Genomic DNA, 26,889 nt, shown 5'->3' with positions numbered 1-26,889 from the left:
TTACTTTCTTCTCTTCCTCTCCTCTCTCTCCCTCGTTCCATTCTCTCCTCATTAGCGGTGTGTGTGTGACACCTACACAGGGGCTGCAGGAGATGAACGCTGTAATCCCTGTGGATGAGGAGTGAAATATTACATGGTGGGCGCACACACACACACACACATACTGTACATACACACTCTCTCCCTCAAACACACGTATACACACTCTCACACACATGCAGTGTATCTCTCTTTCTCACACACACACACACACACCATGGTTAAGGTCTTCTTGACAGGAGCAGTAAAAGGAGACAGATTAATGAATGAAGTGGCTGCAAAGCCTCTCAGAATGACAACAACTGATGAAGAACCCTGGCCACCATCACCATTCACTGGCCCAAGCCCCCTACCCGTGCTGCACGCGCACACACACACAGACACACACACGTAAAAAAGGAAGAAAGAGAATGGGCAAGAACACGTGTGTGTGTGAGATGTTAGTCGGTGTACACTGGCTCCTCTCTGGTTACCCCCTACCCTCTCTATCTGAGCAATGCAGGATTGTGTGCGTGTGAATGTGTATGAGTTCAGAGGGGAGGGGTTTAACAGCAGGTGTCAAGCAGGTGCCTAGTCACCAATGACGGTCTGCGCACAGGCAAACACAAACCACTCCGAACACCACACCATGATGAGTGTGTGTGTGCGTGGGGGGAGGGCAAGTTCAGCGTGAACTTAATGTGGGCCTGGTATTCAGGACTGAAGAGGACGCTTGTAGCTGCCAGGCCCTCACGGGGTATATAGGGGGGGGGGGGGGCTCTGGTGCTGGGCGCCAGGTGGGTAACCATAGGTCATCTGTGATCATTTCTTTGTCCCGACAACAAGACAAGGGCAGTGGGGGGGGGGGGGGCAGTGAGAGATCAGAGGCAGGTGGTTTTCTAAGTGCATTGAAGATTTGATTACTTGACATGAAAGGGAAGGCAGAATCTTCCTTTGATACGGATCGCTCTCAGAGGGTGTCGCCGCAGAGACCAGAGACCACTGGTCTTTCATTGAGATGAGCCGTTTATGAGATTAATAAACAAGTAGCTGTAAACTAACCCCCGACAACACAGGAGCCTCCGGCGTCTCTCTCGGCCCCGGCGTCGTGTTCTGTTCTATCAATCACACTCACCTGATGGCCCACTGCCGAGCCGCTCTCGGTGCCCCGTTCACGCGCCCCAGCGCTTTACCGGCCAAACAATGACCCCATGTTCACTAAACAGCCACCGGTTTCACCTGATTAAACTTTTATACGTCATTTAATAGAAGCGCAATGTTGCGCCTCCGACGCGCTCGTCACTGGGCTGGGGGGTAAAATGACACCTGGTCACCCGCCTGGTGTCACGCTGCCTGGAGGATTCCTTTGCCGGCTAGTCATCACCCCGGCGTGGGCTGTGTTGATGAGAGTGGATGTGACCCGGGACTGGAAAGAGTGGCACCCCTTGGCCTGCTGCAGGGTTTCTTACCACACGGCCCCTTGGCGGGCTGTTTCTCAAGACAAGTCATGTTGTACAGAGGCAGAGAAAAGGGCACTGTGTGAAACTAGGTGGCCATTTTGGTTCAACACAATGTCAAATGGCTGCCCTGTTTTTGTTTGTTTGCCGACCTTCAGTGGCTCTCTGGGAAACTGATAATGCTGTTTACCTCACGCCAAAATCAGATCTTGGGTCTTTCTGCAAAAATGCACATTCCCGAGCAAATAACACCCTTAATGGTTTGCGTTTTTGTCATTCATGTTAAATGAGTCACACATGATTTCCTCAGTTATTTCTTAATTTGATTTCCAGTTGTTTCCAGCCCGGCTATACCACTGGGTTTGGGATCGCCTCCTGCTCTCTAAGCTGCCAAGAAAAAGAAAGAAATCTCCCTCAGCATCAAATGTTGTGGCACAGCTCCTTCTTGATGTGCGCCTGACCTCATTAAGCTATTCCGGGAATCCAAAGTTCATGATTGGGTTGCCTCGACGACCGGCGCTCTGGCACCAGATGCTCTCATGTCCTCAAAATGATTTAATCCCACTGTAAATGTTCACTTGTGCCAACCCAGTTACTTCCTCCCAATGAAGAGGATGTGATGAAGACTCATAGGCTATCTCCTTCTCTGACTTGCTGAATTTCAGTGGAAATAGTAACCAAAGGTTATACCGGATTGTATGTGTGTGCGCATGCAGAGAATGCCCTGTCCTGTGGTGGTGTGTGCTTTGCATTTGCCACCCATTTTAAGAATTCACATGTGTTCTTCCTGTGCCCCAGGACAGTTAAGTCAGTATTTGTGAACACGCACCACTAATAGATGGGGCTTTGATTTTACAAGGCCATAACATGTTTGCGTGAGCTCTTACACCCAAATTTACATTCTAGCATTGCCAGAAGGTCTGAGCATGAAACCCTCATTTGGGTGTAAGGGCTTTATCACAAACATTTTATGACCTCATAAAGTCAAGGCCCCCGTTTAGCGTCAATGGAGCAGCCCCAGATTTTACATCCCAGTTTGAAGGGTGCAGGGAGAGTTCTCTCTTGCATTTCTATACCTTTGGGAGAGAGTAGTGCATGTTCATGAATACTGTCTCAACTGTCCTGGGGGGCACAGGAAGAACATGTGTGCATTTGAATTCAAGTGTGTGTACTGTAAGTGTCTTTGCATCATGTGCAGTATGTACCGTATGTTTATCGCATGTGTTTTTGCGCATTCACGTGTGTGTGTTGTAGGTGAGCGTACAGTGTTATTATATGAGAGATTGATAAGCAGGGAGGGAGGGGTTCCCAGGCGTGCCTGTGGTCGATAGCAGACCGAGAGAGAGAGAGAGAGAGAGATGGCGGGTGCTAAGTCGTCAGTATGAGGCATATGTCAGAGATCAGAGAGAGATCACGGAGATGAGAGGGAAGGAGGGGCAGATTACCGGGGGGGGCTTCATGCCCCGACCACACAGGCACAAGGGCCACTGCATCACACACACATGCACACACCCCTCTCTCTTTCTCACTTTCTCTCTCTCTCTCTCTCTCTCTCTCTCTCTCTCTCTCTCTCTCTCTCTCTCTCTCTCTCTCTCTCTCTCTCTCACTTTCACACAGTTCTCCAGAGGCTGCCTGCAAAGCCCTGTGTTAATAAGATTGTCGTCCTCTCTTCGGCATGGAAGCGTGCGCTCCTTTTGTCCCCAGAATAATGACAGAGGGAATAAGAGCCGGGCCTCGCAAAAACCCCTTCAACCACTCTATCTGAAGAAAGCTAATTGGAAGGGGGGGTTAAAGTCCAGGTCAAACTGATGTGCTGCAATAAAATTCTGGAATGTTCCCTGGATCGTTGTCAAACGCAAACAGTGTGTTCCAGGCACCACGAGTGCAGATGAAAACAATACAATGTAATGAATAGTAATGGATTTAGGGAGATTTAAGATATGTGTTTTCCTGATCGCTAACAGGAAATTTTTTTGTGAAAATCAAATCTAAAACAGAATTCTCTTATGTAATTTTGGTTAGACCGCGGCAGTTAATTTAATATTGTGAACATGAGCAACTCCCTTCCCGAAGCTAGAAAGCAGAGTTAAAGGATCTTCTGTTACACAAACACGGAGCTGCTCTATTTGGACTGAACTAGAGACCGTGTTCTCCTGGCTTGTTTGTTTGAGCCATTACTTCGAAATGAGCTTTATTGCATTGTAGTGCAAACCGCTATGAACCAGAAGATGCGTCCGGTGTTCCCATAAGATCACCCTGGGTCCTGGAGTTGTTACTTCACCCACCATGTCAGGGTGGATTGTAACTGGAGCTGCTGCACGATTCGTCTCCTGGCGGCATCTGATGAAATCCATAATGACATCGAGAGAGTCGTAGGGCCGACTTGTTCATGGGAAGAACCTACGCGCGTAGAACGTCTCTTTAAGGAACAGGTTTTCCCTATTCACATTAAGCCCATCGTACCGTAACTTATACCACTGTTATTCTCTTTGTGCAGGGTCCTATCGACATTGGCGTTCAGAGCCTTACATTATTGCCTGGTGTTTGTCAAGCTCGTAGAGAGGGAGAGAGGGTATGCATTGTAGGTAGTGATAAGAATAGCTGTTTTATTGTGTGCCACTGCCTTGGCCCTAATGTTGAATGTGTTATCTGAGTGTGCAGCATGCCACACTAAGCTATGTGGTGCATGTGACGGATGGCTGAGCAGCATTCCACCTCCTGAGTGCATCGCGGGGCAGAGATAGCAGGAAAGCACAGCGGCAGCCTGCACTGCCAATAGAGAGAGAGAATGGAGAGACAGATGAAGGGAGAGAGTGAGGTGGAGAGAGCAGTACCAGGAACAAGTACTTAAGTGGAATGAAGTACCCCATGTTGTAGATAAGATCCTTCTGCTTCCCCCTTGGCCACCACCACTAAGTAAGATCATTCTGCTTCCCCCTGGTCACCACCACTAAGTAAGATCATTCTGCTTCCCCCTGGGCACCATCATTAGATCATTCTGCTTCCCCCTGGGCACCATCATTAGATCATTCTGCTTCCCCCTGGTCACCATCACTAAGTAAGATCATTCTGCTTCCCCCTGGGCACCATCACTAAGTAAGATCATTCTGCTTCCCCCTGGGCACCATCATTAGATCATTCTGCTTCCCCCTGGTCACCATCACTAAGTAAGATCATTCTGCTTCCCCCTTGGCCACCATCACTAAGTAAGATCATTCTGCTTCCCCCTGGGCACCATCACTAAGTAAGATCATTCTGCTTCCCCCTGGCCACCATCACTAAGTAAGATCATTCTGCTTCCCCCTGGGCACCATCACTAAGTAAGATCATTCTGCTTCCCCCTGGCCACCATCATTAGATCATTCTGCTTCCCCCTGGCCACCATCATTAGATCATTCTGCTTCCCCCTGGCCACCACCACTAAGTAAGATCATTCTGCTTCCCCCTGGGCACCATCATTAGATCATTCTGCTTCCCCCTGGGCACCATCATTAGATCATTCTGCTTCCCCCTGGGCACCACCACTAAGTAAGATCATTCTGCTTCCCCCTGGGCACCACCACTAAGTAAGATCATTCTGCTTCCCCCTGGGCACCATCACTAAGTAAGATCATTCTGCTTCCCCCTGGGCACCATCATTAGATCATTCTGCTTCCCCCTGGGCACCATCATTAGATCATTCTGCTTCCCCCTGGTCACCACCACTAAGTAAGATCATTCTGCTTCCCCCTGGGCACCATCACTAAGTAAGATCATTCTGCTTCCCCCTGGGCACCATCACTAAGTAAGATCATTCTGCTTCCCCCTGGGCACCATCACTAAGTAAGATCATTCTGCTTCCCCCTGGGCACCACCACTAAGTAAGATCATTCTGCTTCCCCCTGGGCACCACCACTAAGTAAGATCATTCTGCTTCCCCCTGGGCACCACCACTAAGTAAGATCATTCTGCTTCCCCCTGGGCACCATCACTAAGTAAGATCATTCTGCTTCCCCCTGGGCACCATCATTAGATCATTCTGCTTCCCCCTGGGCACCATCACTAAGTAAGATCATTCTGCTTCCCCCTGGCCACCATCACTAAGTAAGATCATTCTGCTTCCCCCTGGCCACCATCACTAAGTAAGATCATTCTGCTTCCCCCTGGTCACCATCATTAGATCATTCTGCTTCCCCCTGGCCACCATCATTAGATCATTCTGCTTCCCCCTGGCCACCATCACTAAGTAAGATCATTCTGCTTCCCCCTGGTCACCATCATTAGATCATTCTGCTTCCCCCTGGCCACCATCATTAGATCATTCTGCTTCCCCCTGGCCACCATCACTAAGTAAGATCATTCTGCTTCCCCCTGGTCACCATCATTAGATCATTCTGCTTCCCCCTGGTCACCATCATTAGATCATTCTGCTTCCCCCTGGCCACCATCATTAGATCATTCTGCTTCCCCCTGGGCACCATCACTAAGTAAGATCATTCTGCTTCCCCCTGGGCACCATCACTAAGTAAGATCATTCTGCTTCCCCCTGGGCACCATCATTAGATCATTCTGCTTCCCCCTGGCCACCATCACTAAGTAAGATCATTCTGCTTCCCCCTGGGCACCATCATTAGATCATTCTGCTTCCCCCTGGCCACCATCACTAAGTAAGATCATTCTGCTTCCCCCTGGGCACCATCATTAGATCATTCTGCTTCCCCCTGGGCACCATCACTAAGTAAGATCATTCTGCTTCCCCCTGGGCACCATCACTAAGTAAGATCATTCTGCTTCCCCCTGGGCACCACCATAAGATCATTCTGCTTCCCCCTGGGCACCACCACTAAGTAAGATCATTCTGCTTCCCCCTGGGCACCATCACTAAGTAAGATCATTCTGCTTCCCCCTGGCCACCATCACTAAGTAAGATCATTCTGCTTCCCCCTGGCCACCATCACTAAATCTATTTGAGTACAAAAATGAATGTAGATTATTATGCCTTGCCTTTGGCAGACCGCAAATCTCTCACTTACACACAAACACTTGGCTAAGTAATGAGACCATGGAATTCGTTTTCTTCCTTTTGCACATCTGTGATTTTACTCAAATAATCAAGGTAGTATCGGTGAGCCGAGGACTAGGGCATTGTGGGTCCAAGGTAGGGTTCGCCGAGAACATGCGGAAGAAGAGCTCATGGTTCTCCTGGCCTGCTGTGGCCTCTGTGCCCAGATGATAACCCATCTTCCAGGATGGTTCGTACGTCCCAGGTCCTGGAGTCTTCTGTGGAACGCGCACACACACACACACCAACTTTAACTATTTCAACATGATGTTGTTTTTCTAGTCGCACATTACACCATAGCATTTGTACATTACATACATGTATACAGAGTGGCTCTCAGGCTCAGGGAACATCAGAACTGTTACTGGTGACGTGTTCTACTCACAGAGGTAACACCGTGGAGTCGGGGCAAGGTGGATTTAAAACAAGAGGTGATGCCTTTGGCGGGTCTGGTTTGCAGGTTGTATTTGCATGGAGCAGGCCCTTCTTTCTGTGATGGACAAGATCAGAATCATTTATTGATTGAGTGTCAAAGTTCATAATACATCTGTTCATTCAGCTTGTGAAAACTATGTTGGTACTGATTAAAGATAGGTTTGTCCTAAATATCAGAATCCTAATGTGTGAGCCACGCTATTTGTGAGATCATTAGCTACACCTTGTATTAATCGACCTGCAGTTTAATCAGGGCATCTTTGACTTTTTCAGACCAGGGACCCAAGTGAGAAATGTACTGCATTGGGGGCGCCCCAGTGGCGAACCACATAGCGCGCTCAGCCGCGACACGGCCGACCCGGGTTCGACTCCCGAACCCGTCGTTATTTGCCGAATGTCTTCCCCCCACTCTGTCTCCCATTCCTCATCTGTCTCTCCCTACTGGACTGCCCAGTAGAAATAAAGCAATAAAACGCCAAAAAATAAACCTTTAAAAAAAAAAGAAATGTACTGCATTGCCCTGCTGGGACCCAGGCTTGTGCCAATGTAACGCTGAAGCACATTGCTCCTCTTGTCATGTGAGGGTCCCTCACAACAGCAGCAGGCCAATGCGTCCCGACTCAGAGTTTAAAACCTATCATCTGGCATTATGACCTTGTCCCAGACATGAATCACTAGGTTAGTGCTCATCTCTCCAGTTGTGATGTCAGTACCTTAATTGGTCAAGGGCAATGGTAGTAGTCTTCCTAGCATGCATGTCTTTTGGTGTGGGAGTACCCGGAGGAAACCCATGCAAACACAGAGAGAACATGCAAACTCCACTCAGAAAGGCCCCCCTGCCAAGTTTGAACCCAGAACCCTCTTGCTGTGAGGCAGCATTGCTAACCACTGCCCAGGATAGCCTTGTCACGAGAACACAAAACAAGATGAAGACATTGTTTCATTGCTGTCATTTATTGGGCCAGTAAAACGAGTTCCATGTATTCCCAAACTCCTCGTAATAAACTGCTCCATTGTTTGTAAGCAATGGTGTTTAATGAACCATTTATACAACATCCCTACAATTTGAGAGCGATAAAAAGGTCTTAAATAAATCCAATAAAATGCCACCAGTGAGACAGTCCTTGGTGTCTGACATGGCACTATTAATATGTGATCATGTAATTGCCTAATTGCCCTCTCTCTTTCTCTCTCTCTCTCTCTCTCTCTCTCTCTCTCTCTCTCTCTCTCTCTCTCTCTCTCTCTCTCTCTCTCTCTCTCTCTCTCTCTGTATCTCTCTCTCTCCCTCTCTCTGTATCTCTCTCTCCCTCTCTCTCACTAACCCCCCTCCTCTCTCCCTCCTTGTCTTTCACTTCTCCTTTTCTCCTACCCACTAACACACATTCTGGTCTCCACCGGTGGCGTGCCGGGCAGAAATAGCTCCCACTCTCTCTCCCCCTCCCCTCCTCAGACAGAAAATAAAACACCCTGGTCCCTGAACACAAGCCAGACATTCATTTTCGCCCTTCTCTCTAATAATGCGGAAAGAAAAATGAAAGACAGGGAGTGAGGGAGGGAAGAAGTCGAGAGAAGCCTCTGTTCCTCTCCTCTCCTCCTCGCTTTGGAAGGGGCGCGTGTTATCATCACAGGCCATCTGATTCCAGTGGCAAATTCACTTGATCCTCTGCTGCTGCTGCTGGCCTGCTGGCTCTGTGTGGCCGCCTGTCGGGGCCTGCTGCTCCCAGCCGGAGGTGTTAATGCAGGTGTATTTCACAGGGTCTGGTGGTGAGGACCTGGGGAGTGAAAGTCTCTTGCATTGCGTGTGTGTGTGTGTGTGTGTGTGTGTGTGTGTGTGTGTGTGTGTGTGTGTGTGTGTGTGTGTGAGTGTGTGTGTGTGTGTGTGTGTGTGTGTGTGTGTGTGAGTGAGGGAGAGAGATAGTACCACACTACCACAGGTATGCGTGTGTGTGGGTGTGTATATATATATATATATATATATATATATATATATATATATATATATGTATACGCGTGTGCGCATGTGTGTACGTGTACTATATGTGTGTGTGTGTGTGTGTGTGTGAGAGCCAAGGCACCTGGCCTAGATTCTGACTGGCTGCAGAACGCTAGCACCATTCTCCCACCGTGGCATGGAGAACTGGCACATGCCACAAATGTCTGCTGAACCTGTGACCTTTCATTAATTATTAGTGTCAGCGGGTCAAGCTGCACATGTCCGCTAGTCCAGCGTACAGTTCTACCAGACTGGAACCTCTTCATTCTGCCAGCTTCAAACAAGGCTGTAACCAAGGCTGTAATTACGAGCATCGTCTTTTGTTTTGAAATTCAAAGTAAAGCTTGAATCTTAAGGCAGCGTTTGTTCCTTCCGAGCGCCACGTGCGCCAGACATTGCACACAACACAACACACAGATCTAGGACACATACTGGCCCCAGGATAGAGAAATTAAATCCAATCAGAATAGGAAAAAATAAAGAAAGATTTTCTTTGTTAGGTTCTCAAACTCGCTGGAGATTTCTCTTTAGATATATGGAAATCAATTTCACAATCGGATCCCAGAATGCTGTGAGGCTCTGAGAAATCAAAGGTTCCCTCTTTCCCATAACGGTGCAGTCTTAAGTCTATCTGGCCTTCTACATCACGCCACCAGCGGTACAAATGGCCGTAGCCTTCGGTACCATTCCTTTGGGTTTCACTACTTAAGCTTTGACAATAAACTGGTCTTAGATCAGCTATGACACCACTAAAAGTTTTAAACTGCTCCCAACTCTGCGGTAATAACACCTTTCCTTCTCTTTCACCGCCCAGCAGCTGCCAGTGCAGCTCAAATGTCCATCAGCTACTATGGATACTCTGGCAGGCTGCGCCGGTGTGCGCAATGCAACCAAACATGACCTGTCAGTCAGCGCAGTGCCATAATAGGCATACAAATGGGCCAACGATATAATCAAATAACCATTGCAGTCTTTTTTTATTTGACAGACATGGGTGTCACAAACAACCTCGGCATTATACAAATAATGCAGATACACATTTTGTTATGTGGCCTGTAAACTAAACGTATGAAGGTACACTGTAATACACCCTAATTAACCATCTTTATGGGCACTGGGCAATGGAAAGACTGGTGATAGTAACCATTGGTGCGACTAGATACTCACAGGCGGAAAGATGATACGCTGCACGGTGGAACGAAACATCACATGCCTGCAAGGAGAGAAGAGAGAGAGGGCAGTCGATAAGAGAGAGAGAGAGACAGCAGTCAATAACAGAGAGAGAGAGAGCAGTCAAGAGAGACAGCAGTCAATAACAGAGAGAGAGAGCAGTCAAGAGAGACAGCAGTCAATAACAGAGAGAGAGCAGTCAGAGACAGCAGTCAATAAGAGAGAGAGAGAGCAGTCAAGAGAGACAGCAGTCAATAACAGAGAGAGAGAGAGCAGTCAAGAGAGACAGCAGTCAATAACAGAGAGAGAGAGAGCAGTCAAGAGAGACAGCAGTCAATAACAGAGAGAGAGAGCAGTCAAGAGAGACAGCAGTCAATAACAGAGAGAGAGCAGTCAGAGACAGCAGTCAATAAGAGAGAGAGAGAGCAGTCAAGAGAGACAGCAGTCAATAACAGAGAGAAAGAGAGAGGGCAGTCAAGAGGAGAAGACAAAGAGAGAGAGAGAGAGGGCAGTCAATAAGAGAGAGAGGTGACAGTCAAGAAGAGAGAGAGATGACAGTCAAGAAGAGAGAGAGGGCAGTCAAGAAGAGAGAGAGAGGGCAGTCAAGAAGAGAGAGAGATGACAGTCAAGAAGAGAGAGAGATGACAGTCAAGAAGAGAGGTGACAGTCAAGAAGAGAGAGAGATGACAGTCAAGAAGAGAGAGATGACAGTCAAGAAGAGAGAGAGGTGACAGTCAAGAAGAGAGCGAGATGACAGTCAAGAAGAGAGAGAGGGCAGTCAAGAAGAGAGAGATGACAGTCAAGAAGAGAGAGAGGTGACAGTCAAGAAGAGAGAGAGATGACAGTCAAGAAGAGAGAGAGAGGGCAGTCAAGAAGAGAGAGAGATGACAGTCAAGAAGAGAGAGAGATGACAGTCAAGAAGAGAGAGGGGTGACAGTCAAGAAGAGAGAGAGATGACAGTCAAGAAGAGAGAGAGATGACAGTCAAGAAGAGAGGTGACAGTCAAGAAGAGAGAGAGATGACAGTCAAGAAGAGAGAGATGACAGTCAAGAAGAGAGAGAGGTGACAGTCAAGAAGAGAGAGAGATGACAGTCAAGAAGAGAGAGAGGGCAGTCAAGAAGAGAGAGAGGGCAGTCAAGAAGAGAGAGAGATGACAGTCAAGAAGAGAGAGAGATGACAGTCAAGAAGAGAGAGGGGTGACAGTCAAGAAGAGAGAGAGATGACAGTCAAGAAGAGAGAGAGATGACAGTCAAGAAGAGAGAGAGATGACAGTCAAGAAGAGAGAGAGGTGACAGTCAAGAAGAGAGAGAGATGACAGTCAAGAAGAGAGAGAGAGGGGGGCAGGTGGCGCACGGAGATTACGTTCGTCACCAACACCGGGAGACACTAGGATTCGCCTGTTCGAATCCAGCTCCCGGCGTTGCTATCAGCTTGGCTGTCCTCTCACGCTGATACAATTGGCTGTATCAGGGGGTGGGAAGCTGAAGGGTGGGTCCTGGGCGTTGTGGACAGCGACCCCTACAGTTCGGTCGGGGCGCCTGCTCAGCGAGGGTTGGATCTGAGGAGAGATAGTGTGGCCTCCCACACGCTACACTCTCCCCGGTGAGAACCTGCGCGGCCAGGTTGGCCTGCCCCAGGCTGCACATGCGTCGGAGGAAAGCATGTGACAGTCTCCGGTCTCCCGGACCAACAGTAGGGGAAAGTACGCAACAACCAGGAAGGGTGGGATGGGAGAAAAGTCGGGAAAAAGGAGGGGAAGAAAGATAATTAAAAAAAAAAAAAAACAACAAAAAAAAAGAGAGAGAGATGACAGTCAAGAAGAGAGAGATGACAGTCAAGAAGAGAGAGAGGTGACAGTCAAGAAGAGAGAGAGATGACAGTCAAGAAGAGAGAGAGATGACAGTCAAGAAGAGAGAAAGAGAGGGCAGTCAAGAAGAGTAGACAGAGATAGAGAGAGCAGTCAAGAAGAGAGAGAGAGAAAGAGAGGGCAGTCAAGAGGAGAAGACAAAGAGAGAGAGAGAGGGCAGTCAAGAAGAGAGAAAGAAAGGGAGAAATGGCAATAAAGAAGTGAGGGAGGGCAGTCAGAAAGAGAAGAGAGGGGTGCGTGAAAGAAGCAGAGGTAATGAGAGGCAGGTTGTGTGTTTGAGCTCGCTGCTTAGAAGATGAGAGGGAGAGAGAACTTATCAAACAGGATGATTCAGCTGATCAAGGGAGTTCACAGGATGTCTGCTCCGCTGTGACTCAAGGGATGATCTGACAGGGAGGCGCAGAGTTTAAAAGGAGCCAAGAAGAGAGAGAGAAAAAAACGTGGAGAAGAGCTTACGTGCAGGGGATCTTGTCCACTGGTTTCTCTGTCACATTGTAGTGGCATGGTGAGGTGTTTAGATCCTAGCAGAACGGGAATATAAAGGTGGAGCGATGTTGGAGAATAATGGTGTTGGTGGTCCTACTATTGACCATATTCACACAGTGGCCATTTTGCTCTTATGTCATGCTCAGGTTGGGATTCCTTTCCACCCTAAGGTGGATAGCATCCATATCATCTACACTTGAGTTTGGAGGTACCACAGAGAAGAAAACATGCCATCACACACTGTCATAACACAACACCAGATGAGTAATGTGCTAACATCTGGGGTGCTAGCATCACAGTATCTCCTGAATGGACAACACCCCCCCCCCCCCCCCCCACCACCACCACCACCACCCACCCGCACCTTGTCCCTGATGCCCAGGGTGAAGATGTCAGGCCGGGGGCAGTTCTTGAAGGAGCAGGAGGCCTGACGCATGAGGGCCTTCTGGGTGGAGTCGATGTGGCTATAGGCCCCTGGCAGAAGAAGATCCCCCTGGCGCGTATGCTGACTCTGAGGTGGGGCTCTCCTACCCTGGCTCTTGAAACCATAGGTCTTCTTCACGGGGTTCAGCTCAGCTTCCTCCAGGAAGTCCCGGATGTGATAGTGACCTGGGATGGGTGTGTCCTCAGGGTGAGAGGAGAGTGGTGGGATGAAGTAATGGAACATACCCTCTGCTCTATATATATGTATGTGGTGTAGGTAGGTATGTGACCCAGGTTTGCTGGCTCCCATAACAATGTCACTCAACTCATTATTTGCTCACCTGGTCAAATTATGTGTACTCTGTGTATCTTATATTTATAAAATTATATATACTGTGAATATTCTGTGAATGTACTGTACATATGAATACACATATCCAATCGTTGGCGCATAGTCATACTGTCTGGTTTCATGTCTAACCCAGCTGCACAGTACAACCCATATATGATTATATTCGACCCATCTACTCTTTTGTCTTGTATATATTTTGTCTACTTTATACTAGCTTCATTTTTTACTTTTTACTTTACTGAGTATGTGACAAATAAACTTTGATGTGATTTGATTATTATTCTAGTATGGCAAGGAAAAGGTCAAAAAGAAAAGGCATGATGAAGGCATTGAGGACTAACTGGTCTTCATCAGGAAGAAAAAGTGATATTTGTGTCCATCATAATGCCGTTTTCCCCCGAAGGTATATTTTGTTTGTTTTTTTACAGTTACGTTTTGTAATACGTTTATTGTAATCCCATTACTTCCAAACCCTGATGACACTAATGTATGAGTTGACAGAGAGACCTACTTTCAATGTTCGCAGCCACCAGCCCCCTCTGCTACACAGGTCCCTCTTCTCATTGGCCTAGAGAGATAAGAGAAAAACCAAGATATTCGGTGAGTTCAAAATCAATGGGGCATTTCTTGATCACTTTGGTTTAAGACGCAGTCAGGTTGATTTTTCTGTAAAGGAATGTACAGGCAATAATTCATTTGTTACAGCAATTTTCCAGACGTCAAAATACTAAAAAAGAAAATGCATCGACACATGCCCACGTTCATATACTTGTCCTCCAACGACTGTGCGTATTCACACGCCATCCGAATCTGAATCAGAAAGGTCTTTATTGCCAAGTCGTTTTTTTCCCCACATAGCCTACAAGGAATTTTATTTTGTCGTTTTTGGTGCGACAGACAATTACAGTAGAGTAAAAAAAATAAAAAAAGTGGAATAATATCAAATGGAATAAACAAACTTAAAATAGAAGCACAATAGAATAGAATAGAATTATAAAATAAAATAAGAAACCCACCTTCTCTGGAGCTCTGCCATTCCTCGACATGTCACCGGCTCCAGGGACGTCTTTATCTTCCCATGTGACCACATCCCGCACTGTGCCCCGTCCTTCACTCACTTCTCTCCAGGCATCAGGTGACCGTTACTATAGTTACTATAGCAGCGACTCCACTGTTGATCAATGTTTCAACAAGCTGGCCGCGCAGAGGGCTACGGTTTGAAGATGAGGAAGGAGAGCGTAATAAGAGTCACATGTTAAAAAGTCGGGATAGTGCTGTGGGTTTTGAAAACACTTAATTGTTGTGTAATGAGGAGGATCTGTTCCAGGATGTCACAATGGAGTGATACAACAGTTTCATTATGTCTCCCCTCTTATCCCGAACTAATGTTCCTGTCTTTTTCATTAAGGTTTAATGCCATTGACTTGATAAACGGTTAGGTTGGGGGTTACTTCCCCTTGTTTTGCGTGTCCTATTATGATAATTTGCATGTTATTCTTGTCTCCCAGGACAGTTCAGTCAACATTTGTGAACTCTTCTAAAGCTAGAAACAAACCCTAAAATGTGTGCCGCCACCTGGATTTCAAATCTGGGGCGGCTCCATAGACAATGAATGGGGCTCTCTGACTGTGATGTCGTAAAGTACAATATAGCCAAATCAGACCTGTCGGCAATACAGGTATATATAGAATATAAGCCTCATTTGTGTTTCTGAATTCCCACAATACACACAAGTGTGTGTGTGTGTGTGTGTATGGCCTTATACATACAGTACATACACACACAGAGGTCAGCACAACAACTGAAGACCATCATCTGAAGCCTACTAAGATCTCTCTCTGGGAGCAAGAGTGAAACATTCGGCACTGTTGCTATAAGCTACATGGAACATATGATTCAGGGGAGCCAAGAATTTGTGTTTACGCGGCTTGTAAAAGAATACTCATGTGACCGTCAACGGCGTCAAGTGTATAAGGATTATGCACACATGCTGGGAAGGGGCTGTACTGTCTGGCTGAGGTTAAAGGTCTCTTCTACTTACAGCACCTACTGTTCTTAGCTAAATGTATCAAAGCAGCTGGGAGTATACAAACACAGAACTGTAACAGCTCTTTATGGGTATGCCATTTACTGTGGGGAGGAAAAACGCCCTATAATTGAATGTCTCCAGTCACTGATTCACATGAGCAACTACTCCTATCCCTTTCCCCACAGGACCTGAACCCTTTCACAGTATATGAAAAAAGTGAAAGCTCAGTCATTTCAGTAATGTGCATGGCATAACGAGATCAGGCAGGATTCTTACTAAAGGCATAGCTAGTGAACGATGGGTTAAAATTAAAGTTATGTCAAGATATGCACCCCGGGGAACATTTAATGTGCACACACGACCGGCCAAGACTAAAACAAGGCATGGCCTTTAAACTACAACTCCCAAAAGACGAAGCCTAAAGTACTTTTAAAAGATTCAAATAAGGCATGAATCTACCCAGGCCATCCGGAAGAAGGCATTCATATAGCCTACTTATACCTCAACTGTAGATAGATATACGCTATTCATCCCCTTGGGGAAATTTAGGTGTCCAGTAGCTCAGTCAAAACATTAGTTGAATGTTAAGAGTTGACAATTTACACACAATAGTCTAACGAGAAAAGCAATAAGGCATAAACTAAAACGGTACTAAAAAAAATAGCAGCACAGTAAAATCACTCAATGAGCACTATTGCACATTGTCCAATGAGCTGGTAGATCAAATATATACATATAGAAGGCAAGCGGTTTGTCTTTTCAGTCACTTTAGGATCAAGACACCATGATGGGATCGAGGGGCAACTGGCACAAACAGGCACAGGAGGCAGGGCAGAGGTCCACAATGAGTTTTATTGTCAATCATCAAAATAACAAACTTAGTATCTCTGCAAGCTACTGTAACAAACTCAATATTCAGAAATGAAAACAATACGGGTACAACTATTTACATCATGGTTTCTGATGTACGCTCATCACCTGCGTCTCGTGATTGGGGGCATATGCCAAGTAAGACATGAGGCAGTCAGCTTCTATCTGGTGCAGTGCCAACAGTATCAAACACACGGCCTATTCTAGTCAAAGGGGGCTGGACAGTGCATGGCTAATCTAACGTTGAGTACCATGTGTGCACTTCAAAACAGAAGCCTTTGATCCCACTCAGTGCTTTTATTTGAATGACAAGATTTAATCTGAGCGTAGCTGAACATTAAGAGGCATTGGTTGATGCTCCTCTTTCAGTCCTTGGGTGATTTTACAGGGACACTTTAAAAATGGTAAACATATTTTCATGTGTATTCCAAGAAAAAAAATTCTATCAAAAGGAGCATCCTGTCCTCGATACAAAAATGGGAATTATTACAGCATATACAAACTAAGGATCCATCATAACTGAGAAAACAAGACAATTTTCAAATCTGGGTAGATTGTAAATTTTATTGGAAAACAAAAATATACAACTTGGAATGGATTATTTGAGGCATGACCAGAGGCCATAAAGAAAAATAAAGTAATAGTGAGTAAAACATTAAAAAGCATAGTAAGATTAAAAACAACAAGTTGTTTTCTGGTATATAGAACAGCAGATACAAAAAGAGTTTGTACGAGTACCTAGGAGATACACCCGTGTCATTTTTTTTGCAGTAGTGCAATGCTGAGATTTTCCATATATACTTTGTCCGTTGTCCATGCAGAGTTTAACTCCTCTACATTGTTTCCATGCCAACAGCGTTGCCAAGTGACAACCAGCCGACAGGTTTCCAATGTCGCCATGCGTGGAGGGGGCCTGAGCCCACATGACGGGGAAGATTCGAAGTTCTCCAGCGCCCTAGGGCCTCCACAGGCATCTGGTTGTATGACCGCTCCGTCACTCCAAAACACCATGACAGCAAAAGAAAGGGACATGGGGACAAGAGCCTATGCAGTTTACATGCAGTTCCTTTGGACAGCAGGGGTACAGGGACGAAGGGGGCTATTAAGATTTTACAGATAAATTACACAAAGAAAAAAAGGCAAATTATTTATATAAGAAAAATCTGTACAAGGCCATCACTTCGCCGTCATCATTTGTACGAATTCTGCAAAGGGGACAAAAGGGTGGAGTCAGTGTCAAGCCCAGACTATCCACATGAATCAACTGACTCAAACAAGATATGAAAAAGGAACAAAGGAAAATGGGACCAACCTTCATAGTTGACCTGGCCATCTCCGTCAATGTCTGCTTCTCTGATCATCTCATCCACTTCCTCGTCAGTCAGCTTCTCCCCCAGGTTTGTCATCACATGGCGCAGCTCAGCAGCACTGATGTATCCATTGCCATCCTAAAACATTAAATCCTGTTAGTCACATACATACTTCACAGCAGTTTAATTACGTGGTGGCGGTCGGTAAGGGGTGCTACCTTGTCAAAGACACGGAACGCTTCTCTGATCTCCTCCTCGCTGTCCGTGTCCTTCATCTTCCTGGCCATCATGGTCAGGAACTCTGGGAAGTCTATCGTTCCATTACCTGGCAAACAGAAATGGAAGGAGATTAGAATTTCTGTTCAGTCAGTGTGCCTGAACTGGATATGATGCTGAACAGTGTGTCGAGAGTGGAGTCCTCACCGTCAGCGTCCACCTCGTTGATCATGTCCTGCAGCTCTGCCTCTGTGGGGTTCTGGCCCAGGGAGCGCATGACGGTGCCAAGTTCTTTGGTGGTGATGGTGCCATCGCCATCCTTGTCAAAGAGCGAGAACGCCTCCTTGAACTCTGAGGTACAAGGGGGGGGGGGGGGGAAAGTGAGCTTGAAGGAAAGTTGTAACTACCGGAACTAACGCTAATCTAAAAAAGACAAAATCACCATAAAACCTGCAAAAGTGTGACACCTTATCTACAAACAAAGCATGCGTTAGCAATAGTTCATCCTTGTTGCTCAACTTCACTGTTCAACTGGCAACATAGAAATCAACCCTGCATGAGCAAACAGAGTTGATCCTACCCCATGGTTTGGCATTTACACTTGAAACAAACTCTTGAGAATCTGCTTATGGCCTACAAAAGCACAAGCCAGTTACAGTGCACCGAGTGGCCTTTGTTTACAGTTCCAACTCTGCAGGTTGTTGCTGTATAAACAAGAACCGGAACCATGAGATGCAGCAGCAGCAGCAGGGTAAAGTCAGGCTGCAGCCATGAATGACACTGTGGGTTTGAGAGGACAAGGGGGCCCTTAGTATGATGGGGCAAACTGGCTATGTGTTGTGGCAGCTAGTCATCAGAACCACTACCTGCACTGCGGTTTACTTTCTAGGTAAAAGACTCAGGCGGAACACCCTTTCGTATCAAGGAAGGAATTGTGATAAGCAACTGCCTGCATCCTCCCGAGATAATCAGGAATCCCATTATGAGTCAGTCTACAAAAATAAGTCAATCGTCTAATCTTTCTGCACTTCTGACCAAGGTGTCACAATTCAAACAAGGTTGTGTCTATAGGGGTATTATGTTGTACATACAAACCGACACTAAAGAGATGCATGTTGTCAGCAAACCACAGAGAAAGGGTATATCCACTGAAAGCTGACACCATCATAAAATACAGCAACAGTCTGGACAGTGGTCAGCATATTGTGAAACCTGAGGCCTAAACTGAATACTGCCCAGTTGAAACAAGATACAATCTGACAAACTTCTACAAATCGGCCCGGCCTCACCATGCCTATCCTGGACAAGCATCCAGACTAATCTAAGCATCTCTTCTACTACACACACAATGTGTTGCTTTATCCACACTAGCTTTCTACAGATTCAAACCTTATCCAGCTGCATGCTTTAGACAGCCAACTGGGTTAAACTATGAGGTCATCCATAAAGACTTGGCTTATGTCACTACTGTACTTCACTGCCTTGTAACCAGCAACATCCCACCAGGCACAGTATGTAAAGATGGCCACAATGCCTCATTAGAACACAGCCTTTCCAGATATAATTTATTACATGGCAACCATGAAAATGCAAAGAGGTTTCCGTGAGGGAGTCCTTGAGCGCTACAGAGCCAGCAAGCAACAACCTGTCCATTCATTCCAATGGTTTTATGATCAGGAGGCTGTCCCATGGAAAGCCTTAAAAGGCAAAAGTATAAATCCACTGTAAGTGAAGTCTGGATCCACATGGTGGGCCACAAGCCAGGGTAACAGCACAGAAGCAGCACATCGATGTCTTACCAGCAATCTGCTCCTCTGTCAGTTGATCTGCCTGGGGGTCGAAGAAAGACAAGACAATTAAGACCAAGAATAGAGGTTCGACATAAATTCATATCCAAAATTAACTTTCATATTGAGCTGTACCCATTCTGCAATCTGTTAATACAATTTTCAATCATAGCATGCCAGCCTTGTTCTCAAACCCTTGTGAGTAGAGTATAAAGTTTGACCTGATCTCACTTGAATATCTGTTACACACGCTATAACATTTAAAATGATAGCCAATTGATATGTTGCGCCACTCAGTGGTGTGACAACTCCTGTACAATAAGCATAATCCAAGACCACACAGCCAATCACATTTATAAAAAAGGATGCCAAACAAAAATAACCTGGCAAAAAGACAATCAAAACTTGAATCAATGCTAATAAAATCGTCGTTAGCCTGCCGACTTGGCAAAGGCTCTAACAACGTCACGTTAACAGCTTCTGACAATGTAATAATTAATTAATTACAATTTGGCGGTAAATGTTAGCTGGAAGAAGCTAACGCTAGTTAGCCAGCCAGCATACAAAGACGATAATGACAAGATACTAAAAAAAATCTCGCTAATTGACAGATGTACAAGCAAGTTAGCCTTGTTATGTACATTAAAGTCAGATCATGTTGGTTCCACATTTACACATAGGCGGTTAGCCTGTGAGATCACGCGATAGCTTGGTGCAATAAGGCGAGGGCCCGACACCACCAGGGCTAACGTCATCGAACTCTCGCGTTACTTCAGGCTACATGAGCTAGCTCTGCTAGCTGTCAGCGTTAGCTCATGGCAACCCATGTTATAGTTAGTCTTTCAAGTTGAACCAACGGAACGTTTAAGACTGTCGTCCGGTCATCCATTTGAAGACGAGCTGACCCAACTATGGCGTTTGTAAAATATGCCAATAGTGCCAGTTAGAGTTAACTAATGTTATTAACGTTAGCCGTCATGTCGTCGACAAGCAGTACCGCAGTATCGTTACAGAGGCTTCAGGGTTCAGGATAATGGCGGATATCTCAACGTCATTATGATAACTACACGCAAATACAAAGAATAAGTAGTCACCCTGCCTGCCCGTGTGTCTAACCCTTGGGATATTAAAATATTATTATGCATTCCTTACCATTTCGACGTGAATGTAGCAGCGGGTTGACGACTAAAGTCCGTAGTAACAAACCAACGACGCCAAAGCACAGGAGGCTCAACACGACTGACCGGCTGCACTGAGAGGGAAGCACACTGGACGCGCCTTTAACGGCTCTCCTTAAACCCCGCCTCTTTTCTAGATCCATCCGCCGACTTCCTTTTCCCTCGATTACTAAATCGACCAAAATTATTATTTTTAATAAAACAAACGAAACGGTAAAAACGAGACGCAATTAAAACATCTGAATCTTATGTCAGCGAAGATTTTAATGTGACAATTTGACTATTAAAACGCTCGTCGCTGGGGAATCTATATAACGGCGTACGAATACTTTCTGCTAGTCTGTGATGGGGCTCGCGCGGCACAAGACGTAGCCGGGTGAAATAGCTGCTCTCCCCTGATTGGTGTGTTTGTACCCGCAATGCGTCACTACAGTCTGCGCCGCCGCCGCCGCCGCTGCATCTAGTCCACAGGCAGTCCATCCCACAGTCGGTGGCCCCCAGTAGATAGAGCAGGAGTGGTAGTCGATTAGTGTATAGCTGGTATAATTGGTAGTAGTTGATTAGTAAAATATACCAGGATATAGACAAGGATTGTTGCATATTGCATAATACCGTATACGCATCTCATCCGACACCCAGGAAGATGGTTTAGTTACATGCAGCATTGTGTATCACCTGTAACGGGACACTATTATTTGACCCAATTTGGGTTTGTGTTGATTTTCCTGTTCTTTAGTGCAGCAGTTCAATTCAATTATGATCCTGCTTGTGTTTACTGTCATAACATGCATTTATTTTCTGTATGTTTTTTGTTTCTATTTCTGCTGAACCATTCACCTTTGAATATAGTTATCCATTAGGCTGTCATGAATGTCACCATGTATACAGAAGGTGTGTCGCCTTTTAACACACACACACTGATTAAAAAGTTCCTCTGACCTGGCTGGCGGCTAGCCGGCTACATGTCTGTACCACTTTGAGTTATGTGTTTTGTGTGCATTGGGATGCAGAGTCAGGACTGGAGTGCCAAGGTGCATAATAGTGTGTGTGTATGCTGGCAAGGCCTGTGCGTGCAAGTTTTGATGTGTGATGTGACTGCAGCAGCCATGCTGTCAGATGACTGTGGATTCTCAGTTCTAATTGCACTGCTGGTGTGGATGGGAGTATCTGATAGCCTGATTTCTTATGCTTGGCTGCTCCCCTGGCTCCCACTGACCACCTGTCTCTGGCCCTGTCCCACAGGAGATGCAAAGGAGGAAGAGGGTAGAGAGAGTGTGAGGAGGATTTGAAGAACCACTGAAATAATAACCAGAACGTCTATCCCTAATCCCAAACAGCCACCCTCTGTTCCAATGGCTGTCTCTGGGATCCATGGAGAAATTGCAGCATCCTGGAAAGAACACAACAATACACTGCTGTGATCTTGATGTACGTCGGCGAGTAAAAACAAATGCCACCATTCATTAGACATGGTTGTCTTACAAGCACGGGAGAGCAGATGTGTTAAAATGATACCTCTCGTACGGATGAAAGACAAGAGAATCCAATGTGGTTTTCCTGCTCTGCTCACAGAGCTTGAGAGGTGATGCTGCCATTGCTGTGTGATCTTGTGCGCAGCCTCACTATCAGCAGGGCTCTTTCTCACATACCTAATCTGGAACACACTGGAGTCTATTCACTTCAATCTGTTTTTCTGCCACAGGATTTCTCCTCACACTGCAGATTATGTAACAGCGAAGGAGACGGCACAAAGGCCTAAATCTGTCACAAGAACAAGATAAGCTGGTATGTGTGAAAGAGAACGTGTTGGTGTATGCATGTTTGCGTATGCTTTGAGTATGAGACTCGGCATATACAGCACTGTACGTCCGCTGTATGCAAACGACAACACTACGTCGTATACTTATTTACTTGTGTTTGGCTATGAACAATATGTAGCTCTTCTCTACACATGTCTTGGACTTTATGATGCAATATTTCGGCGCAGTATTGATGCAATAAAATGCCTCCTGACAGACATTGGTTTAGTGCTGTATTATAGGAAATTAGCATAGCCTCTCTAGGTTTCTACTTCTATTCCATTGCTGTGAAGGTACTGTACATACGTTATGCTGTGTCAGCTGTTTGGCTGCTGGATGGCATGCAACTCAGATGCTCCCCGGGACTCTGGGGACGTGCTCCATGTCAAAGGTGACTGTAGGGTAGAGGTTAATATGGAGGGGCTTGATTGGAACCCAGGAGAAATTACTTCATGGTCTATAAAACCTGAAACCAATCTTCATGATGTAAGTCGAGGGGGATTTGCTCTCAGCAGGGAGCACAGTATTGTTGAAAGATTGTTTTTGCATTACGAGTGGTCTGTATTACATTGGCTCTGTACTCCATGTCAACATTAGTGAGTGTGTATGTGTGCGCAAGCGTACGTATGTGTGTGTGTGTGTGTGTGTGAGCATGCATGCATACATGAGTGTATGTGTAAATATGTGCATGGCCTGCACCCTTGTTTGTAAAACAGTATACCTTGACTACCATTGTCCCTATCATGTGCCCCCCACCCTTCTTACTGATAATATTATTAGTGAATGTGAAACTGCCAGAGTGAGACCCTATCGGATACAGGCCAGCCCAGAACGATCTTACACAATAGATGCTTTCATTTCCACACCACAGGGGTCAAGGGTCATTCCAGTTTAGTGGAGGCAGGGCTATAGGCATGGATCCCACCTCTCCATCTCCATTAACATCAGCTCTCAATAACGAGTAACATCACTCCCGCTGATAAAAGATAACAGTTGGTATTGTCCTCTTAGCAAAAGGCCACCTTGTGGGTCAATCTAATTCTGTGTCAGAGGTCATCCAGGGAGTGAGGAATCATTATTCCCATTGCTCAATCTTATTCTCAACTAAAGCAGCTTCTAAGGAGAGCTCAAGAGAGAGGCTAATTTATGAGCATAAGTGGCATGTGAGGACTTCCAGGGTAAGAGCAGGTGACAAATATGAGAAGATGTTCACCTGTGTAACTGGAAGACGTGGCCATCATTAATGGATGAAGCTTTGTAATGCACCTGTTGGCTCCGTGCCAAGCATGTGGCTCACCTTTCATGAGAGAGAATGGCTGTTGTTTGTGTGCAATGGATGTGGATTACTACCAGTGAAAAGAGCTTCATATTGTGCACGTGTGTGTGTGCGCGTGTGTGTGTGTGTGGGTCGATGTGTGTGTGTGTGTGTGATAGAGAGCCTGCATGCTTTGTGTGTTTATGTTTATGTTTATTTAGGATCCCCATTAGCTTTTGCACTTGACAAAAGCTATTCTTCCTGGGGTCCGGCACACACAACGATACAACAACATTCAATACATTACATCATTATCAACATCAACATCAATTACATCATCAATTACATCATTATCAATATCAGTTAGGATGATAGATATTGTACAAGATATTTATTAGTAAAAAGTACTAGTGTGTGCATTCTCTGTGTTTGACTTCACGTTCTTTTGGCTATGCATGTATGTCTGTGTCTCCGTGTGCTTGCATATTTATGACAACCACTATGGGGGGGGGGGGGGGGGGGGGGAGGGGTGTGTTCATGCATGCATGTATTTTTTATGACCTGCAAGCAATTTCAGCTGGTTCTGACCAATCTCCTTGGAGAATTCCTGATGGCCATTAGTGTTTTCCCAGCACATGCTGGCCAAAGGTCTGCTTCTGTCAATGGACAAAGGTGACACACCGGAGCCAATACACTCCCACTGAATATGAATGGCTGCGGAGGCGGCCACTCTTTATGGCTTTATGGGCGGGCGATAAAAGACGTTACCAGTATAAGGTCCAACAACACACCAGCAGCGTGTAGCCAATCCCATCAACCCGGTAGCCTACCTGCTACTGAGAAATCACTCCTTTATCCAAATTACACCATGGGGCCAAAAAACGATTAATGGGCCCCAAATCGGATAAGAGGATTTGGTCGGAGCAGCTATTCCCAGCCTATTTCAATCATGATGTGATGAAATGGATACAGTGTTAAGCATGCTCTCAGGCTCCCGCCCCCCGTCGGGTGAAACAGGACCTCCACTCGATCCTCGGTCCCTTTATATGCAGGGATCTGAGGGACACCACCACCTTATTAGCTGTCCAATAGGATCCACGCGGTTGATCCTCACTCACTCAAAACACCGGTGGTGGAAGAAGTACACAGTTCCTTTACTTGAGTAAAAGTAGAAATACCCAGATGAACGAGTACTCGTTTGTGTATTCCAGTGCTCGGGAGCATTCAAGCCTCGATCCATTGACCTCTAAAAGGTTAAAGGTTAAATGTTAAAGTGATATGTGGTCCAGTTATGCTGCTCTGATTACGTCCTCTTGAATTTGGCAGGCTTCAAATGTGAAAGTATATAATCCTCGTACATTTTTGCCATGTTTTCTATGCTAAATCCTTTTCTTCAAAGTAACTAGTAACTAATGGGTTCAGATAAATGGAGTGGAGTAAAAAAGTATAAAGTTCCCTAAAATGAAAATACATACTTGAGTAAAAATACTTACTTACTGTACTTTCCACCACTGCCAAAAACACACTCACCATTTCTCTCCTGGCCTCTCTTCACCCCCCCCCTCCCTCCTTCCCTCCCTGTCCTCTGTTCACCCCCCCCCCCCCTCTCCTTCCTCCCTCCTTCCCTCCCTGGCCTGCCTCCAGGTGTCTGCAGCAGTCGGTGGAACTCCAGTTCAAACGGCGCAGCCTTCGACTGAACATGAAGCAGCGCTCCTGATGGAACCTTCCAGAAGAGGGTGGCAGCATCGGGCTCTCTCGTCATCTTCAACTGCTCTCTTGTGTTGTTGTCACTTTCGGTAGCTACTTCTGTCAGATGTGCCGTCTCTCTGTCTCTCTCTCTCTCTCTATCACACAGGTGTCATGGCTGGGTTTGTTGCCGCGTTAATTGCACTCTGTTCCAGAACCTTCTTGCACCCAATGCTCTCGGTGTAGCATTATGACATAATTTCAGTTTACTCTATTGGTAAGCCCTCTGGAAACGGAAGCCGGAGGAATTGAGAGGCACTGCAGAGGTTATGCAGGGGTAGTGTGTTTGTGTGTGTGTGTGTGTGTGTGTGTGTGTGTGTGTGTGTGTGTGTATAACCACTATCAGGAAGTGGGTTAGGGAGAGTGCTTTGCAGTGCCCTGCCCTTGACCCTGGCTGTAGTGTGGTCCTGGTCCGTCTCTGCAGTGGCGAGGAGCTGCAGGACTGCTCGGCTCCCCTCTCAGATGATCTCATCTTGCAGGGGGCACCAGGCTTCGCCGCATGCTGCGGCCACTTCCAACCAGATGAAGGCTGCAGAGCAGGTGTCTGGCTGCGAGTGTGTGTGTGTGTGTGGCTGTGCGTGTGCGTGTGTGTGTGTGTGTGCGCTGCACAGTGCCTTGCTGCTTAAACCCACTCACAAACAAACGTGATTGATCAGTCTCTGTGGAAGACTCAGCGCTGACACCAGGTGGCAGGGAGAAGGGATTGCAGGCAGCTATGTGCTGAAGTGATGCGATACGATGGCGTAGAGACAGCAGCCTTATCTCACTGTTGATACAGCACAACGGCCCAACTGAAGGCAACCAAACTACTAAAGGTGACACGGTTGCTAGAATACGGTCTTATTTACCCCCACCCTAAGTTACATGGATAATTTTGTCCTTCAAAACTTTTTTCCTTCAAAATAAACACATCACATTTATTGATACAAGTCATATTTACAAATAGTTCATTTTATTTGCAGCAACATCCCACGTTCACAAAACAATCTCCGTTGAAACACGGAATTACTTTCCCTGTAACGGGTGACACATCCGGTAATAAGAGAATTATTCTGCAATTACACATTAGGTAATGCATATTGAATTGAGAGACTATGAGCGTGAGGGCTGATATGGCTAATGATAATGGTGCTACCAGGCAGAGTGTTGGCCTTGTGTCAGTAGGGAACTGAAGAACGCTGCAGTGGTTTACTTTTCATCACCATCCCCAGCCAAGTATTTTTTTTGCTGGGTCATACTGTAAACTGTTGTCCAGGCTAAAAAACTCTAACTTGGCAAGTCCATTGCTGAGCATTAAAGGAAGTGGGTCTAATTTACTTTAAAAGTCTCTTGGGTTTAATTACTTATATTAACTTATATATTAATTACGTATAAAATCATTCATCCTGTCATTACAAAACATATACAGAGCATGTGTTTTTTGTGTGTGTGTGTGTCCTTGTATGTGTGCATATCTG

At 46.0% G+C, this 26,889-nt stretch overlaps 2 protein-coding genes across 2 annotated transcripts; both read right to left on the bottom strand.

The window, feature by feature from the left end:
* Positions 1–609: 609 nt before the first annotated feature.
* On the bottom strand, positions 610–14,348 carry stpg4 (sperm-tail PG-rich repeat containing 4; the record flags this gene model as incomplete). Its single annotated transcript, XM_084321918.1, has 8 exons — positions 14,259–14,348; positions 13,754–13,810; positions 12,832–13,092; positions 12,438–12,502; positions 10,112–10,157; positions 6,902–7,006; positions 6,624–6,734; positions 610–627 (listed from the first exon to the last, which is right to left on the bottom strand). Exons 1-8 carry the CDS (start codon positions 14,286–14,288, stop codon positions 610–612), a joined length of 693 nt encoding a protein of 230 aa, XP_084178044.1. The 5' UTR covers positions 14,289–14,348.
* Positions 14,349–16,104: 1,756 nt separating this feature from the next.
* calm2a (calmodulin 2a (phosphorylase kinase, delta)) lies at positions 16,105–20,721 on the bottom strand. The gene is made up of 6 exons (XM_084321407.1): positions 20,607–20,721; positions 19,467–19,497; positions 17,875–18,018; positions 17,670–17,776; positions 17,454–17,589; positions 16,105–17,346 (listed from the first exon to the last, which is right to left on the bottom strand). Exons 1-6 carry the CDS (start codon positions 20,607–20,609, stop codon positions 17,318–17,320), a joined length of 450 nt encoding a protein of 149 aa, XP_084177533.1. The 5' UTR covers positions 20,610–20,721; the 3' UTR covers positions 16,105–17,317.
* Between the last annotated feature and the right edge of the window lie 6,168 nt (positions 20,722–26,889).

Source organism: Notolepis coatsorum, assembly GCF_963971535.1.
Source record: "Notolepis coatsorum genome assembly, chromosome: 9".
NCBI lineage: Eukaryota > Metazoa > Chordata > Actinopteri > Aulopiformes > Paralepididae > Notolepis > Notolepis coatsorum.
Note: the sequence above shows the minus strand (reverse complement) of the source record. Positions and strands in the feature narration are given on the sequence as shown.